The sequence below is a fragment of the Ornithorhynchus anatinus genome, chromosome 17 (genome assembly GCF_004115215.2).
Source record: "Ornithorhynchus anatinus isolate Pmale09 chromosome 17, mOrnAna1.pri.v4, whole genome shotgun sequence".
Taxonomy (NCBI): Eukaryota; Metazoa; Chordata; class Mammalia; order Monotremata; family Ornithorhynchidae; genus Ornithorhynchus; species Ornithorhynchus anatinus.
Window position 1 is genome coordinate 761644 of NC_041744.1, and position 16432 is coordinate 778075.

The 16432-nt window shown below is 62.4% G+C and overlaps 1 protein-coding gene across 1 annotated transcript in view; it reads right to left on the reverse strand.

The window, feature by feature from the left end:
* Positions 1-3087: 3087 nt before the first annotated feature.
* Positions 3088-16432, reverse strand: part of GTF2I (general transcription factor IIi) — a 33146-nt gene continuing 19801 nt past the window's right edge. The window contains 21 exon segments of the mRNA XM_029082462.2: positions 3088-3221; positions 3893-3991; positions 4185-4226; positions 5288-5329; positions 5623-5648; positions 5785-5968; positions 6823-6906; positions 7004-7081; positions 7167-7219; positions 7922-8105; positions 8200-8265; positions 8771-8872; positions 9222-9296; positions 9744-9802; positions 10065-10248; positions 10716-10787; positions 11689-11747; positions 12461-12644; positions 13894-13965; positions 14264-14322; positions 14582-14765. Coding sequence (XP_028938295.1) covers positions 3933-3991; positions 4185-4226; positions 5288-5329; positions 5623-5648; positions 5785-5968; positions 6823-6906; positions 7004-7081; positions 7167-7219; positions 7922-8105; positions 8200-8265; positions 8771-8872; positions 9222-9296; positions 9744-9802; positions 10065-10248; positions 10716-10787; positions 11689-11747; positions 12461-12644; positions 13894-13965; positions 14264-14322; positions 14582-14765 — 1868 coding nt within the window. The 3' untranslated portion in view covers positions 3088-3221; positions 3893-3932.

Sequence of the window (16432 nt, forward strand, 5' to 3'; positions counted from 1 at the left end):
ACCAATCAGGTTGGACACCCGTCCCAAGTGGGGCTCAGTCTCAATCCCCATTTTACAGATGAGGTAACTGAGGGCCAGAGAAGTGAAGTGACTTGCTCCAGGTCACACAGCAGACAAGTGGAGGAGCTGGGATTAGAACCCATGACCTTCTGACTCTCAGGCCCGGGCTCTAGTCACTATGCCACGCTGATTTGCATGTGCACGAGCGCGAAGAACCACGGGGCCATCAGTGTGGGGGCTGGAGGGCCAGAGGGCACCGGGACTCCGGGGTCGGGCCCCGTGCGGCCCGCCTGGCCTCAGTGGCAGTGGCTAGGTCGGGTGAAGATGGGTACCACGGCCCCAGGGAGGAGGGGTGGAAGCTGGGGGGCCGGGGCGAAGCTGCAGGGGTGACGGAGAGCCAGGCGGTCGATCACTTGTATTTTCTGAGCGCTTACTGTGTGCAGAACACTGGACTAAGGACTTGGGAGAGGACAATAAGCCAAGAGAACTGACACACATCCCCAGTACCCCCGGCCTGTCAGGGGGAAGGTGTGTTTTGGAGGGCGGGTGGGTGGAGAGGATGCGAGATGGGCCAGGGCTCAGCAGCGGGACTCCTGCCTCTCTCCTGCATCTCCACACATGGTTTAGTAGCTAGAACCCAGTCCTGGGAGTCAGAAGGACCTGGGTTCTAATTTCAGCTCCGGCACCTGTCTGCTGCGTGACCCTGGTCAAGTCACTTAAGTTCTCTGGGCTTTCATTTACCTCATCTGTAAAAAGGGGATAAAGACTGTGAGCCCCTCGTGGGTCAGGGGCTGTGTCCAACTCCATTGACTTGTATCCAGCCCAGTGCTTGGTACAGCACGTGGCACATAGTAAGTGCTTAATAATCATCATCATGGTATTTGTTAAGCACTTACTGTGTGTCAAGCACTGCTCTGAGCGCCGGGGCAGATATAAGGTAATCAGGTTGTACCACGTGGGGCTCAGTCTTAATTCCCATTTTCCAGATGAGGTAACTGAGACCAATACCGTTATTATTATAATTGACGGGCAATCATCAATCAATGGTATTTATCGAACACTTACTATGTGCAGAACACTGTACTATGCGCTTTGGACTGTAAGCTCATTATGGGCCGGGAACATGTCTGCTAATTTCGTCGTATTGCACTCTCCTAAGGGCTTAGTAGAATGCTCTGGAAGTAGTAAGCACTTAATAAATACGATTGGAGAGTACGACAGCAGAATTAGTGGTTCCCGTCCATAACGAGCTTAGTCTAGAGGGCCTCAATAGGCAGTGTGGCCCAGTGGATAGGGCACGGGCCTGGGACATGTCTGCTGGACACATGGACGCTGTGTGACCTTGGGCAAGTTACTTCACTTTGCCTCAGTTGCCTCAACTGTAAAATGGGGATTAAGACTGTGAGCCCCATGTGGGACACGGACTCTCTCCAACCTGTTTCGCTTATATCAACCCCAGCGCTTAGTACAGTGCCTGGGTACAGTTAGCGCATAAATACTGTAAAAATACATGCTAAAGCTACTAACGCTATTTACAATATCGACCACGCTCAGTGGTGGGGGCCAGGAAATCCCCTCTCCAGCCCCCTGTGGCTTCCTGCAGGCAAGGAGGGAGGAGCAGAGGGGCCGAGCAGGTGTGAGCAGGCTGGTGGCGGTGGAGGAAGGGCCGTGGAGGGGTGCCGGAGGAAGAAATGAAACCAGTCCGGCCCAAAGCTCACGCCCCTCTCCGTTTCCAGCCCCCGGCCCGGGACTCACGGACCCACCCGGCTCCCGGTGGGCCGGAGGAGCGTCCCCACCCAACCCTGCCCCGACCTCGATGCCCTTGCTACGGACGCCCGGGCCGGGGACGCCGGGGTCTCAGATCGCCTCGGCCGTGTCACCGCCGAGGCCCGGGGGTTTTGCGGCCCCTCGAGGCTGGCGCGGGCCCGCTCCGGGGATTTTCGTGGTCTCAGGACGGCCCGGCCTGCCCTGCCCCCGGAAACCCGCCCCAGACGCACCCCCGTAAAAACACCAGAGAAAGAAATGAAGTAGTGTGTGAAAGGCATGGATGGATTTTATTTATTACCCTATATCTACAATTTAATTTATTTGAGGTAAAATAGAAGCAACACATAAAAAGGTCTATTTCTGCTACCATGTCATACAATTCTGCTCTGGGAGTCTCGTGGTAAAGCTAAGGAAAACTCTATACCATCACGCTTTCGCTATTCCCACCTAGCTGGTATGGTACATATCCGTTTGTGAGATTTCAACCCACCGAACACTCCTCCTACATGGAGAGGGAGGGAGAGAAAGAGGGAGGAAGGGAGGAGGGGAGGCAGGAAGGAAGGAAGGGGTCAGGCGGTGCAGAATCAGTTGGGGGACCACCACAAACCCCCAGGAGCCAGATGGGACCCACCCCCCCCCCCCCCGGATCCTCCCCTCAGTGTGGACAAAACGGGGAGAAAGGGGATGAAGGGCCTCTGGGTTTGTTGACACGCCTCACCCCTAGACACCGATCTTGCGCTGGCTTTCCGGGGAAACCCGATCGGTTTTTAATAGATGAAGAAATAAAATAAAAAGAAACCCCCAAAACCAGAAAAACCCCAGACCGACAGAACCCCCGGCCTATGAGCCGTGAGAGCGAGCATAGGGAGAAACTTCAGTCAGAGCTTGTGGTCTTCCCCGGCCCCGTGGAGTGGAAGTGGAGGGGGAAGGGGAGGGAAAGGGGAGGGAGGGGGGCCCCAGAACCGGGAAAGGGTCTTCCGGCAGAAAGACTGAACAACCGCAAACCTGGAAGACAGGATTTCCTCCCTCTCCGTCCGCCGGCCCACCCAGCCCGAGACCCCGCTGCGAGGGGCTGAAGGGGGTTGGGGGTGGGGGTCCCTGGTCCGACCGGGGGTGGGGATGGGGGGTGGGGGGTGGGGGACACCTCGCCTGCCTGCCTGCCGCCTCGCCACGTCCAAACCAGCTTCTCTCCTGGGCCCTGTCCATTTTCCAGCCCCGCTGCAAGACCCTGAGAGCGAGGCCCCGTCCCGGCCCCGGCCCCGGCCCCTCGCTCTGCTGCTCTTTAATCCAATTCACAGAACTGCTGAAAAAGTAGACATTTCTATCTAAAAGTACAAAAGAGGGTTTGTATAGAAGGGACTTCTGTTATACAATTATATTACACGGCTGGGCGGCTCGCGCAGGCTGGCGGAGGCTCGCGGTGGGGGCGGGGTCTCGGCCACGGGCGCTGTCAGCTGGACGACGGGGTGGAGGGGGGGAAGGGGAGAAGTACGAAATCTTGGTTACTCCCGGGGGGGGGGGGGTGGAACGGGGGTGAAAGGGGTGACGACCCGGGGCAGACTGCGGGTCCCACCCCCTTGCCCGATGGCGCCCGGGGCGGGGGAGAACGTCTCGGGGCCTGGCTCCCCCAGGGAGGGGAAAGCCCCCGGTGGGCAGGGGCCGCATCTTCGCACCTGCAACTCTTCCCCAGTGTCCGTCCCAATGCCCCGATGCTGGGACTCCCTCGAACCGACTCCCCACTTAGGCCAAGACCAGAGCGGCGGCCCTAGGCGGTAGCACCGGGCCGGACCGGACGACGTCCTCGGCTCCGCTCCCCTTTTCCGGGGGCCGGTCCCGCCACCCCCGAGCCCCGTGCCGACCCCACGGGAAGCGGGAGGGGGCGGGTCCGCGTGGGTGCGCGCGCGAGAGCTCGGGTGACGGTCCGGTCCCGGGAGCCGAGGCCTCGAGGAGCCGAGGGCGGGTCCGAGCGGCGGGGGGTGGGGGCCCTCGGGCCATCGGTCTGACCGGGACCCCCGAGCCCACACCGAGTCGGCCAAGGGCCCCGGGGGCTCGGAGGGGTGGGGGGCGAGGGCGGTGGGGTGACGGCGGGAGGGTGACGGGCTGGCGCAAGGCCGGACGGTCTCACCCGACACCGCAGGCAGACGACTTGGCCAGGGAGCGACCGTCTACCACGTGGGATCTGGTTCCTGCTTGATCTGAGAACTTCCTTCCGTCTCCTTCAGCTCTGGAGGGGGAGATGTCGGGGGTCGCGGAGGGGCCCCGAGGTCGCGGAGCCCCGACGACGCCGAGGGCCCCCGTGGGCACCCAGGGAGCCCGGGGGTCCCGCCGGAGCCGCGGACCTGCCCCGAGAACCCGCGGGGATCCCGCCGCCCCGGTCCTCCCCCGGCCGCGACCCCAGCGCGGACCACCCGGCCTACCGTCGGGGATGGGGCCCTCCAGCTGGCACGGATCCAGGGATTCTGCAAAAAGGCCAAACACCCGTCTCGGCCTTTGCAGCCCGAATTGATCAAGAACCCGAACGGCCCCCCGCGCCCCGCCGCCAGAAGAGTCACGTGACCACACGGGCTCAGTCGGGTGGGGGGGGGTGGGGGGGCCCGGACCCGTGGCTCATCAGCAGCGCCCTCTCCTGACCACCCCGATTTTCGTAATAATAATAATAATAATGTCGGCATCTGTTAAGCGCTTACTATGTGCAAAGCACTGTTCTAATCGCTGGTGGGGGATACAGGGTGATCGGGTTGTCCCACGTGGGGCTCACCGTTTTAATCCCCATTTTACAGATGAGGTAACTGAAGCCCAGAGAAGTTAAGTGACTGGCCCAAAGTCACACAGCTGAAGAGCGGCGGAGCTGGGATTAGAACCCATGATCCCTGACTCCCAAGCCCGGGCTCTTTCCACTGAGCCACGCTGCTTCTCTAAGAAAATTAGGGGGCACCCGGCGGTTCCGCTTGAACCTCCAGGGCTTGGGCCCCTGCCCTATTCCCCGGTGTAAACATCAGCTCCGGCCTACTTCGGCCCCCATTCCCGCCGCCCGGGGCCGTTGGGACCCTCCCGGACACCCACCGCCTGGGTTAGGGATGGACCGGCCGACACACCTGACTCTCCCCCTCTCCATCCCTGCCTGCCACGGGCCCCGGAGCTCCCGGGCCAGTTTCATCCCTGGCCCGGGAGCTCCCTGGCCCCGAACCCGTTCATACACAGCGGGCTCCTCTTCCACCCTGGGAGGGGGCGGGAGGACCACTCTGCTCCCGCAGCCGCCTCTCCTGATGTCTCCGAGGCCGCTCACGGGGGCTCTACCCTCTTCTGGTGGTTCCTCCGTGGACGCCCCCCCCCCCCCACCCCAGCCCCCACACCAGCCTCCCGTCGGGCCTCCCCTCTGGCCCTGGGTGACGGGTGGCTGACCGACTGATCCAGTCTGGGAGAGGGGCTGCGTCACCTGGCAGGTCCCCCCAACTGAGGTGGCAGAGTGGTCGTGGGGTGCAGAGCGGAGGACTAAGCTTCTTTACGTCGCTCCACCCACCTTGTATTAACGGACCCTCCGCCTCACTTGGATCGACCAGCTCTGAAAGGACAGACAGCGTGGGGTGTTAGCGGGCGGCAGGGGCGACCCCTGCTTGGACCAGGGCCCCCAGGGCGTGGCACCGACAGCTCTTTCCCGTCCGCGCGAGCTTCCACGGGGCCGGCGGCGCCACCGGGGTCGGGGGGAGGACACGGGAGGAAGGGTCCGTGGAGCGACCGGCCGACCCCGAAGCCGCCCACCGGCACCGTCGGGCCCCGGCTCCGCGGCCACTCCCGCCCGAGTCCGCGGAGCCACGGCCAGAGCCCGGGCCGGACTCCTGTCTGAGCGATACTCACGGTTGATCACGAGCCCCGGGAAAGGTCTGTAAACGAGGAGGAGAACGAGGCGTTATTTCAACCCTTCCCGGTTGGGAAGACCTCCCCCAAGACCGCGGGAGCCCCGGGGACCCAGCACCCCCAAGAAAAGGGTGGTGTTGGCAGGAGGGACCCCCGGCTTGCCTGATGACAGTGAACTTGATGAACTGGGCCGAGTCCAGGATCCTCCTCATGGAGCTGATCTCCAGGTAGCTAGGGGCCTTGAAGGCCACCCCGGGGGGCATCCCGTCCACCACCACGCAGCCGGGGTTCACCGTGATCTTCCGGTAGGGGACCTTCACGGGGAATCCCATGCCGATGGCTTCTCCTGTACCCGAGGACGGACAGGGAGAGAGCGAGAGATCGCCGGTCATCCGCCGGTCCGGCCCGCCTGCCCGGGAGTCCCTCCCGGGCCCGGTGGTCTCCATTCCCTGGTCCGCCCGCCGGCGCCTGGGAAGTCCAGACCAGCACATCCCGGTTGTTGGCACCGGGGCTTTCACTTTCCCTCTGAGCTCATCTACCACTCAAACCACCACTGGGCAGCGGGCTGGGCCGGGGCAGCCAACTCCCACTCACCCTCCATCTCGTGGGGGGCAGGGAGGGGAGACTGAGCCCAGAGACAACGAAGCAACCCGAGTGAGTTGATGAGGCGGACCAGAGGCCGGTCTCCAACCCCGTCCACCGCCCCACAAGACCCCACGCTGTCCCCACACCTAGACTTCCAGTCTAAATAACAGTAATAATAATGGTATCTGTTAAGTGCTCACTATTTGTCAAGCACTCTTCTAAGCGCTGGGGTAGATACAAGCTAATGGGGTCGGACCCAGTTCCTGTCCCACATGGGGCTCCCAGTCTTCATCAACGTTTTAGAGATGAGGTAACCTAGGCATGGAGAAGTGAAGTGACTTGCTTTCAAGGTCACACAGCAGACGAGCAGCAGAGCCGGGATTAGAACCTAGGCCCTTCTGACTCCCAGGTCCGCGCTCTAGCCACCGGACCACCTGCTTTTCAACTGAGCAAACTTCACCGACGACCCGGACATCAAGGGATGGAGAAAGAGCCGGAGGGGTGGAGCCTCTCCTGCCACCACGGGGCTCCGGGTCCAGCAGGGCCTTCCCGCCCTCCGGCCGCTCCTCCCTCCTCCCCGCCCTGCCTCGGCCCAATCCCGGGCCCCGCACCCACCGAATTTGCGGCTGAAGAGGTCGTTGACCTGCTCCCGAAGCTGCCGGGCCTTCTCCACTTTGGACAGCCGCTCGCTCTCGTCATCTGGGAAGACATTTCCAGGCGGCACTCGGGTGGCCGGTCCATGGGGTGAGGGACCCCGCTCCGCCCATCCACCCGCCCATCCGCGGGGCCAGCTTACCCGGGATGGTCACTTGGATGATGTTCAGATCTTCCACCCCCGCTGCCGTGTTTGCCACATTGCAGGAGTTTATTTTCCCTTCAAAGAGAACGGCGGCTTAGGAAGGGAAGCCCGGCCCGGGTCCCCGGACCCCGGTCGGACTCCCGCTCCCAGGGATACTCACGGGGGGGACTTTTCGAGGTGCTCTCCTTTATGGAGGTCTCAAACATCTCGGGCCTGGAAACCAACCAAGTAGAAGAACCGTTTGTGGGGTCCGGCTGCTGACCCCGAGAAGGGTCCCTACCCGCCCCCGGGACCCGCCCTCAACTGCAATCGAACCCCCAAGATCCCTAACTGCCAGTCCTCTCCTATACAAGTCGCTGCCTCTGCCGGGAATCAACGGGCCCCCGCTGGGTTATCACCGGTGGCCCGGAGGGCTAAACTACAAGGGATGGAGGAAGCCGTGGGGAACCTCGCTTCCGGACAGACCGACACCCCAGCAGAGGCCCCACCCTGAGAGTCCGCAGCCACAGCTGTGCATCTGCACACGCGCACGGGCTCGAACCCACCCGGGCAACTGGAAGCTCTTTGAGGGAAGGACACCACTACGTAAAATCTTAGCCTAAGTGCCCGGGGCCCAACTTGACACTGCTCACGGTAGGTGCTTCCTACAAGGGCTCCGCACCCTGCAGGCGCCCAGGACAGCAGTGCACGGCACACGGTTGGCGCCCAGTACAGCCCGCATCCCACTGTGAGATCCTGCCCCACATTTTACAGAGGATACCAGGGCCAGGGAGGTTCGGGGGTTTGCCCAAGGTACCCCAGCAGCAGGCTGAGGCAGAGTCGGGCCCAGGCCCCGGGTTTCCTGACGGGACCCGCTAAGCGGGGTTGCCCCTCGTCGTTCCCCATCCCGCCCCTCCGGCCGGCCGGCCTCCCTACTTTCGGATGATGAACTTGATCTTGGATCTGTTGCGGAGGATCTTCTCCAGCCGGGGGATGCCGAAGGTGGACGGCCGGCGGAACGGGACTCCCTCGGGCAGCCCCTCCACGTAGAAATCCTCCGGGAACGACTCGAACAGTGCGAACGGCACCTTGACCGCATGCTGGAGGCCCAGGGCCTCCCCTGGGGAGGGCGACCAGCCCGTCAGCATTGGCCCAAGTCTCCCATTAGGGGTCCCGCCGGCCCCAGAACGGGAGCTTTCAGAAACCACTCCTACCGCATTTCTCATTGAAGAGGTTTTCGACTTTCTGTTTCAGGTCTGTGATCTTGGCATTCCAGGCCTCTGGCAGGGGAGGGAGGCGGGCGGTTGGACAGAAAAAGTGAGATGAGGAGAGGCGGGCTGACGCCCCAGGGGAGCGCTAGACCCCAGCCCACGAGCATGAGAATCCCAGGCTTGCCCAGTTCCGGCAGCCCGGGTGGCGTCCGTGTCGGGGGGAAGCAACCGCCGGGGGAGCGGTCCCGCGGGACCGGCGGGCCGGGCCTTGGGCACCGGGGCCGTCTGCTGGCCGTGAAGCGGGCACCGATAGGGCGAGCGGATGCCAACGGCGAGCCTGGACCCCGAGGTTTGGGGGAGCCGGTGACAGGTTGGAGGGCTCGAGACCCCGAAGAGGCCACCCGGGGAGCCGAGGGGGTGGAGCACCGATTTCAGCGGAGTGGAGCCGCGGGGCTGTCCTGGGCAGATGCCAGTCTAACCACAAGTCTGGCGGCGGCGGTGGCGGTAGGGAGGGGAAAGGAGGGTGAGTGCCACCCCACACTGCCCACGGCTCCAGCTCCCTCCCGTTTTTTACCGAAGGAGAACTCCCTGCCGCGCGGCTTGAAGGGGACGTTGGCGCCGTTGGTCTGTGCGGGGGTGCGGGCCACTGCCGACTGTGGGTTGGTGCTGTTGGGACCTGCGGGACCACAAACATGACACCCAGCCTGGAAACACACCCCCACACCTCCACGCCTGCCCTCGGCCCGGGCCCCGCAGCAGCAACATCAACCACATGAAACACAATGACCCTGGGCGGTCTGGAGGGGAGGGCCGGAGGGGGCAGCCGGCCCCGTCTGGACCCAGCTTGCCCTCTTCCGGCCGGAGACCAGGATGGGCCGGGGCGAGGACCTAAAATCCACCCTGTCGGCACAGCTCCAAGGAGGCCCCGAGTCCTCAGGGGACCAGGAAGCTTAAGGCGATCAAGCGCCCGGGCGGGCTGGGCCGCAATGCGACGGGAGAAATGCCCCCCGTGGCCACCCACCTACCTTCCACGGTGACCTCAATTTCGGAGACATTTGAGTTACTCCCAGGGCTCCTGGGTCTCTTGGGGGCCTGTAACGCTGCAAACAGATCACGAGGTGACTTCAGCGGCTCCTGTGCTCCCCCCCCGCCTGCCCGGACCACCGGCGGCGAGGCCGACGGCCGCGGTGGGACTTCAGGGGTCGGCGGGCAGCTCGGCCCAGAGCGGGTCGGGAGGAAGCGGCCACCAAGTGGTAGGAAAGCGCTCCCACCCCGGGCAGTGCAAAAATCCCGGAAAACATAGCGCCACTGACCCATCCCAGCCCGGACCCCTCAGTCTCCATCAATGGTATTTACTGAGCGCCTACTCCGCACAGAGCCCTTTCCCGGGCACCCGGGCGAGGCCAACAGAGTCAGCGTATGTGATCCCTGCCCTCAGCGAGCTCCCCAGTCAGTTTCCCGGCCCACACCTGACCAGCGGGTAGAGGGATCCCGCCCAGCTGGGAGCCCAGGGCGGGCAGGAGGAAGCCTCCAGCATGGTCTCTTACCTTTGAGGTTGACTTTAGCAGCCATGCCAGCAGGTAAGAAAGAAAGCACCAGCTCCGGCCTAAGAGACAAGCGGAGAGGAGTCACCAGGCGCCGCTGTGACCTCCTCGCGGCCACTGCGGAATAGCCCGCCCGGGTCGGGCGGGGGTCGCCTTGGCCCCTCGGCCTGGCTCTCATGGACCGCCACGCAGTGACTTCAACGTGCCTGACACACATCTGTCCAAATGGGAGTCCCTGACCTTGGCCCAGCACCTCCCTCCACCCCGCCCAGGCCACTTCCCAAGCCCCCAGCCCAGGTGCGGCCAGGCCAAACGGTCACTCACTTCTTGACCACGAACTTGATCTTGTTGCTCCCGCGGACGATCCTCTCCAGACGCGGGATCCCAAACCAGGTGGGGCTGCGGAACGGGATGCCTTCGGGCAGCCCCTCCACGTAAAGGAATTCAGGGTTCGACTCGAACACCGGGTAGGGCACCTTGACCGCCTCGGTCAGCCCGAGGGCCTGAGCTGCAGAGCAGACACGACGGGCTGGTCAACTCTCGCTGGCTGACCGAGGACCCCGCGGCTCTCCGGAGACCTCCCTCCCTCTGCACCGTGCTGCCCCGCTCACAACAACCCTCCCCACAAACCAGTCCTCGGCACCGAGAGTCCCATGGGGGACAAGGGTTGGCGTCCAACCCAATTAGCCTCCGTCCGCCCCGGCGCTCAGCACGTGGTCGGTGCTTAACGGGCACCACCGCCACCACCGTTATCCTTCGTCCTGCTAACGGTTTGTCCCAAGGTGACGCCGTGGAAAGGGTGAAGGTGAGCTAGGCTCAGGCTCCCCTGGGGGCGTCAGAGTGGGGCTCGTGGGGCGCTGTCACCGCGGGCCCCGGGGAGAAGGCCGAGGCAGGAGTCCCGGCACCCCCGGAAAATCCGCAGGTAATCAGAAAACTCACATTCGCGGCTCAATGCAGCCTAGGAGCTTCACTTACCAAATTTCAAGTTAAAAATCTCTTCAACCTGCTTCCGTAGTTTGGTAATTCTGACATTCCAGTCTTCCTTAACTGGAGAGGAAAATCAGATTCCGTTACCAGCTTTCTGGCTATTTTTGCCTGGGACCCGCTGGGTCCTTGGTTGACAAGGGCTTCCTCAATATGAACTTTGAAGTATCATTTCTTTAAAGCTGGATTCTGGGGAATAGCCTTGTACATTTCCTATGTTCTTTGAGGAAATTTGGGGACAGGGAGAGGAGAGGGTTCAGGGTGTTGCAGAGTCTGTCCCCGAGGGAGAGTCGGGGACAGAGAGGGAAGAGTCAGTGGTGTGGGATGGTCCATGCTGGGTCAATAGGGAGAGTCAGGGATGAAAGGGGAGTGGAGGGTGTCAAGGTGTCAGACAGTCCAAGCTGGGTCACTGGGGAGAATGAGGGATGGAGAGGGGAGAGTAGGGATGAAAGGGGGTGGGGGAAGAGTCAAGATGTCCGAAGGTCCGTGTTGGGTCAATGGGGAGAGTCTGGGATGGAGAGGGCAGAGTCAGAGGTGTGGGATGATCCATGCTGGGTCACTGGGGAAAGTCAGGGATGAATGGGGGAGGGGCGGGGGAGAGCCAAGGTGTGGGATGGTCCATGCTGGGCCTCTGGGGAGAGTCAGGGATGGAGAGGGGAGAGTCAAGGGTCCGGATGGTCTGTGCTGGGTCACTGGGGAGGGTCAGGGATGGGTGACCAGGAGGATAATCAGCATATGGTTCCTCCCATTTTCATCAACCATCTTACAACCAGTTGCCAGAGATGCCCTGGGAGAAGGGCAGCCGTGGGGCCCAGGGCACAAGTGTGGTCGGTTCTGGTGCCTCCCCCCGCCGCCCCCGCACCGGGTCCCCGTTGTCGGGTCGGGAGCTCCGGAAATTAGAAAGCAGGCACCGGGCGGGGAGGGCACGGCGAGAGCCCGGAAGGAAGCGATCCCGCGCCCTCACCGGGGGTGTTGGTCCTCGGCTGGGTGATTTCAGTGGTTGCGTGAGTCAGCAGATCTGGCCTGAAAGTGAACCAAGGCCCGGGGATTACGAGCTAACCCACAGTTTGAGGGGAATTTTGGCCAGCCTGCCCCTGGATTCAGTTCCAGGGTTCCCCAGGCTGGAAGGGAAGCCAGCATGGCAGCTCTCCACCCAGAGGTCCGGCTCACCCTGCTCCCTGGGGATTGCATGGGGATTCACATCCCCGACTCCTTTGGATCCCATAACCTCCCAGGGGGCGGAGGGGACTGTTCTATTTTACAGACAAGCGCACCAAGACCCAGACGAGGTTCTGACACCCGTTCATGGCCACAGTGGGCCAGGGGCAGAATTGGGACTGGAACCTGGATCCTCTGGCTCCCAGACCGCAGACTCCTTCCTCTAGGCCCCCTCAGCCTCCCTGGAAAGGGAACTAAGACCGCGCCCCACCACTTCCCCACTCTGCTCGAAGCCCCAGGGTGGACGCCCCGGTGAGGGGGAGTTAGGAACCAGGGTGCAGAGCGAGGCCAAAGCGCCGCTTCCAACTCCAATGCCGGCCCCAGGACCTTCCCCGAGGCCTAGAACTCCCGGGCGCAGCGGCACAAGCCCTAAAATGAACTGCTGGAAGGCCGTCCCTGCAGATGGCAGGAAGTGCCTTGGGCAGAATCTCACGTCCAAGGTGGCTCCGAGGCCACCCCCCCAACCCGCGCCACTGCCCAGCCCCACCCAGCTCCTCCCGGCGGCCCGGGAACCTCACCTCTTGATCACAAACTTGATCCTATTGCCCACTTGGATGATCTTCTCCAGCCTAGGGATGCCGTACCACGACGGACTCCGAAACGGAATGTTTTCCGGCAGCCCCTCCACATAGAGATCGTTGGGGTGGGCTTCGAACTTCTGGTAGGGCACAGCCTTGGCCTCACTGCTTCCCAGAGCTTCCGCTGCACAGGCGGAGAGGAACGCGGGGGCGGAGAGAAAGAGAGGCGGAGGGGGGTGGAGGGGAACAGGCGGAGAAGAGACAAAGAAAAGGCAAAAGTGGAGAGGGGGTGAGGCGTAGAATAGGGGGAAGAGATAAAGGAGGGGAATGGGGGAGCAGATGGAAAGGGGAGTAAAGGATGATGGGGAAGGGGGAATGGGTGGAGGCAGAAGGGGTGGAGAGTGAGCGAGAGAGAGGAGAGAAGGAGAAGGAGAAGGGGGGAAAAGCAGTGAAAAGGAGAGGTGAGAAGAGAGGGTGAAGGGGAAGGAGGGAGTAAAGGAGAGGAGGAGAGAAGACGAGGCAAAAGGGAGGAGGGCAGAGAGGAGAAAAGAGGGCGAAAGGAATAAGTAGGGAGAGGAGAAGAGGGTGAAGAGGAGAGATGGAGGTGGGGAGAAAGGAGGAGAAGGGTAGAAAGGAAAGGGGAAGAGGAAGGTGGGGAGGGGCGAAACTCATTCAGTATTGGAAACAACTCAGGTTATTTTGCCAACAAATTAAAAAGGGGAGCAAGTGACAGCAACAGTGCCCTGAAAGAAGTGCCCAGGGGGTAGCAAGCGGGACTCAGCCTTGGCAGCCTGGGCTCCCAGAAGCCCCGGTCTGACAGAGGATCCGGGACTCCAGAGTCCCAGAGGCACCCGGGGGACAGCACACGCTTCCCCGCCCTCCCCGGCAGTACCTTCGGGGCCGCCACCACGGTTCGGCCCGGAGCCGGACCGATGCCACCCCGGCACCGCTGCCCAAGCTTAGGTGTGGGAGGCTGCCGATGGGCACGTAGACGCCCTGGGATCTCGGTTCCCCTGAAGGCTTCACTGGGCGAGATCCCGATTCAAGGACGGGATCGGGGTGGGGTGGGACGAAAGAGGCCGGAGCCACGAGACCTGGGTTCAGGCGCCGGCCCAGCCCCGGCCTGTGTGCCCTGCGGCCGTCACCTCGCCTCCCCGGGCCTCGGCTTCCCCCTCTGGAAATGGAGGTCGGATCCCTGCTCCCCCACCTCTTGGACCGTGAGTCCCGTGCGGGCCGGGGACCGCGTCCAACCTGACTCTCTCTCATACCTAACCGAGCGCTTAACGCAGAGTAAGTGCCGAATGAACACCATCATGAAAATGATTTTCTGAAACCTTCCTATCACGGGACTCTCCCCGGCCCCCCTTTTAAAGGGAACCGGTACGCCTCTACTAAAGGCTGTGGCACCTCAGCTAGGGGAGGGGGGCTCTTACCAAATTTTTTACAGAACAGCTGATCCACCATCTTCCTCAGTTTGGTGATCCGTGCATACCACTCTTCTTTCACTGTGACGGGAAGAGAGACCCAACTCAAACGGCCGAAGGAGTGACCCGGGCCGGGCAGCAGTCCTCAAGCGGGAGCTGCGACAGCATTCCACCCACTCTTCCAATGGGACGTTTTAAGTGGCGGCGCAAGGAAGACCTCGGAAAGAACCTCCAGGGGAGGCTCTCCGACCTCTCCTACGACTCCTCAAAAGCGCCGGCAACACAGTGGGGAAAAGGAACCCCGGCCACCCCTTTCCGCCGGCACCGACCCCAAGGCAGCACCGTGGTCTGATGGAGCGGGACTACTTAGCAGACGTACCCCCCGGAGCCGGTTTGTCTAACTGTAGGTCCTCGCGGGCGGAATTCAGAAGTTCGTGTCTGAAAAAAAAACCCAAACAACCGTCCCCCTGAGCGTGGGAAGAGTCGAGGCCAGCGGGATTCCGGCTCAGGTCACTGCCGCCGGCGGCTACGGTGTACCGGTCCCCCGGCCCTGGCCATCCTGGGAGGGACTTGCGGCCTCTCTGGCCACCAGAGGCAGAACCCCAGAGAACACAGCCCTGAGCCCCGGACTCCAGACCGGAGGCGGGGACCCCCAGGGGCGGCTGGATGGCCCACTAGCTCCCGGCTAGACTCTCACTTTTTGATGACGAAGCGGATCCTCTCCTTGGCCAGCAGGATCCTCTCCAGGCGAGGGATCCCGTAGGTGGACGGCCGGCGGAAAGGGATCCCCTCCGGAAGCCCCTCCACGTACAGGTCTTCCACGTGCGACTGGAACAGGGGATACGGGATGGACACGGGACCTTTGGCTTTGATGGCTTGGGCTTCAACGAAAAAGTAAAAAGCGGAGACTGGCGTCAGAGAGGGTACACACGGAGATGATCGTGCATCGCTTGAAAGAGAGAGGAAGGAGAACAGCACTGGCCTGAGGACCCTTCTCAGTTTGGCTGTGACTTTACTGCTCTGCACTTGGAGCCCCATGCTGGGCAAAGACGGGAGCGAGAGGGTGGATTTCTGTGCCCTCTGAAACAAGGACCTTCAGACGCCATCTCTTCCCCACAGACGGGCCAGGAGCCAAACCCCATACTGGGTCGGGGTATCCCGCCGCACACGCGGACCCAAAACGTCATATCCTTGGGTCAGCGGGGCGGGCGCTCCGGTGAGGAATGAGCCGTCGGCTTTTGGACTTACGAAAGCATATTTTTCATGGGGGTTGAGGCCTCGGTTGACGTAAACCCCCACCAAAGACTACCGGACCTAAGGGCCGGACAGGTCAGGCTATATGGCGGTCAGGAGTGGAAGCCCGAGGCTGAGCTCACCAAATTGGCCAATCAACAGTGGTGACGATTAGTGACTACTGTGGGCTGGGCGCTGGACTGAGTGTTTGGGAGGGTTTACTAGTTAGTAGACCCAATCCCTCCCCTCGGGGGGAGGCTTCCGGCCAGGTAGGGAGCTCACTGGAGAAACTCGGGCCGAATGGTGGTGGCTGTTGGGGCCCGATAATCTCCATCCCTCGCTGGTGTGGTCAGACATCACCCCTGCCCTCGCCCCCCTGGGACTGTCTCTCATCCAGAGTTTGGTGGTGCTGGCGCTCTTTCCTCGGGTCCTACGGGATCTCTGGGCACAGCCGGGCCAGCAGTAGCACGGCAGCTGTGTTCCCGGAGAAGGCCGGGCCTGGGGAAAATTGCACTCTGATCCTCCCGCCTCGGCTCAGGAGGAAGTCAAGTCCATGCTGGGACATCTCCGCCCCTTGGATTTCCCCACTAAGCACCCACAGCTTCCTACGCCTGGACCTTCCCCCTTCCGTAAGACCGTCGTACGCACCCAGGGGCTGCGCATCAGACTCCAGGAGGCCACCGAACAACTCTGGCCTCATCCACCCCCCGGGTAAGAAGCCCCGCCAGGTTCTCGGGGACGCGTCTGCCCGAGGCTGGGAATGTTGAGCCCGAATGCTCCCTCCTGACTCTGCTCGGGGAGATGCTCCCCAAAGCCCATGCCCTAACACCGTCCGGGACAAATAAAGGCTCTCGGTGTCTTACGCTGGGCCTTTCCGGGCAAAGGGTGATGGCAGCGGGCTCTGTGCCCGCCCCAGCCAGCTTCAGACCACCAGACTCCACCTGCGATCAGGTAGGAAGCCTCCAGGAGACGGTGGCCACACTGGACGACCCCCCCTCGCCCGATACCCTGGCCGCAGGATCCCCTGCCAGCAAGGAGGCCTGTGTGGCCTCGCATCACCAAGGAGCCTCCGTCTCTGACACCTGATGTCGTCACGGCAGTCGGGACGCGGGCGAGCGGCAGAGTCCCCAGGAGGGACAGCGAGCTGGCTCGGGGGGCTCGGTTCAGCCCCGGTCCAGGCCTGGATGCCACTGGCGGAAAGTCTCGGCCTGGGAAGGAAGCCCCTACCCCGCCTCCAAAAGTGCTCCTCTTGGAGCTATTTAACACTGCGCCGACCATTCAGGTCCCCAGAATCATCCTGGGCCGTAACGCCATC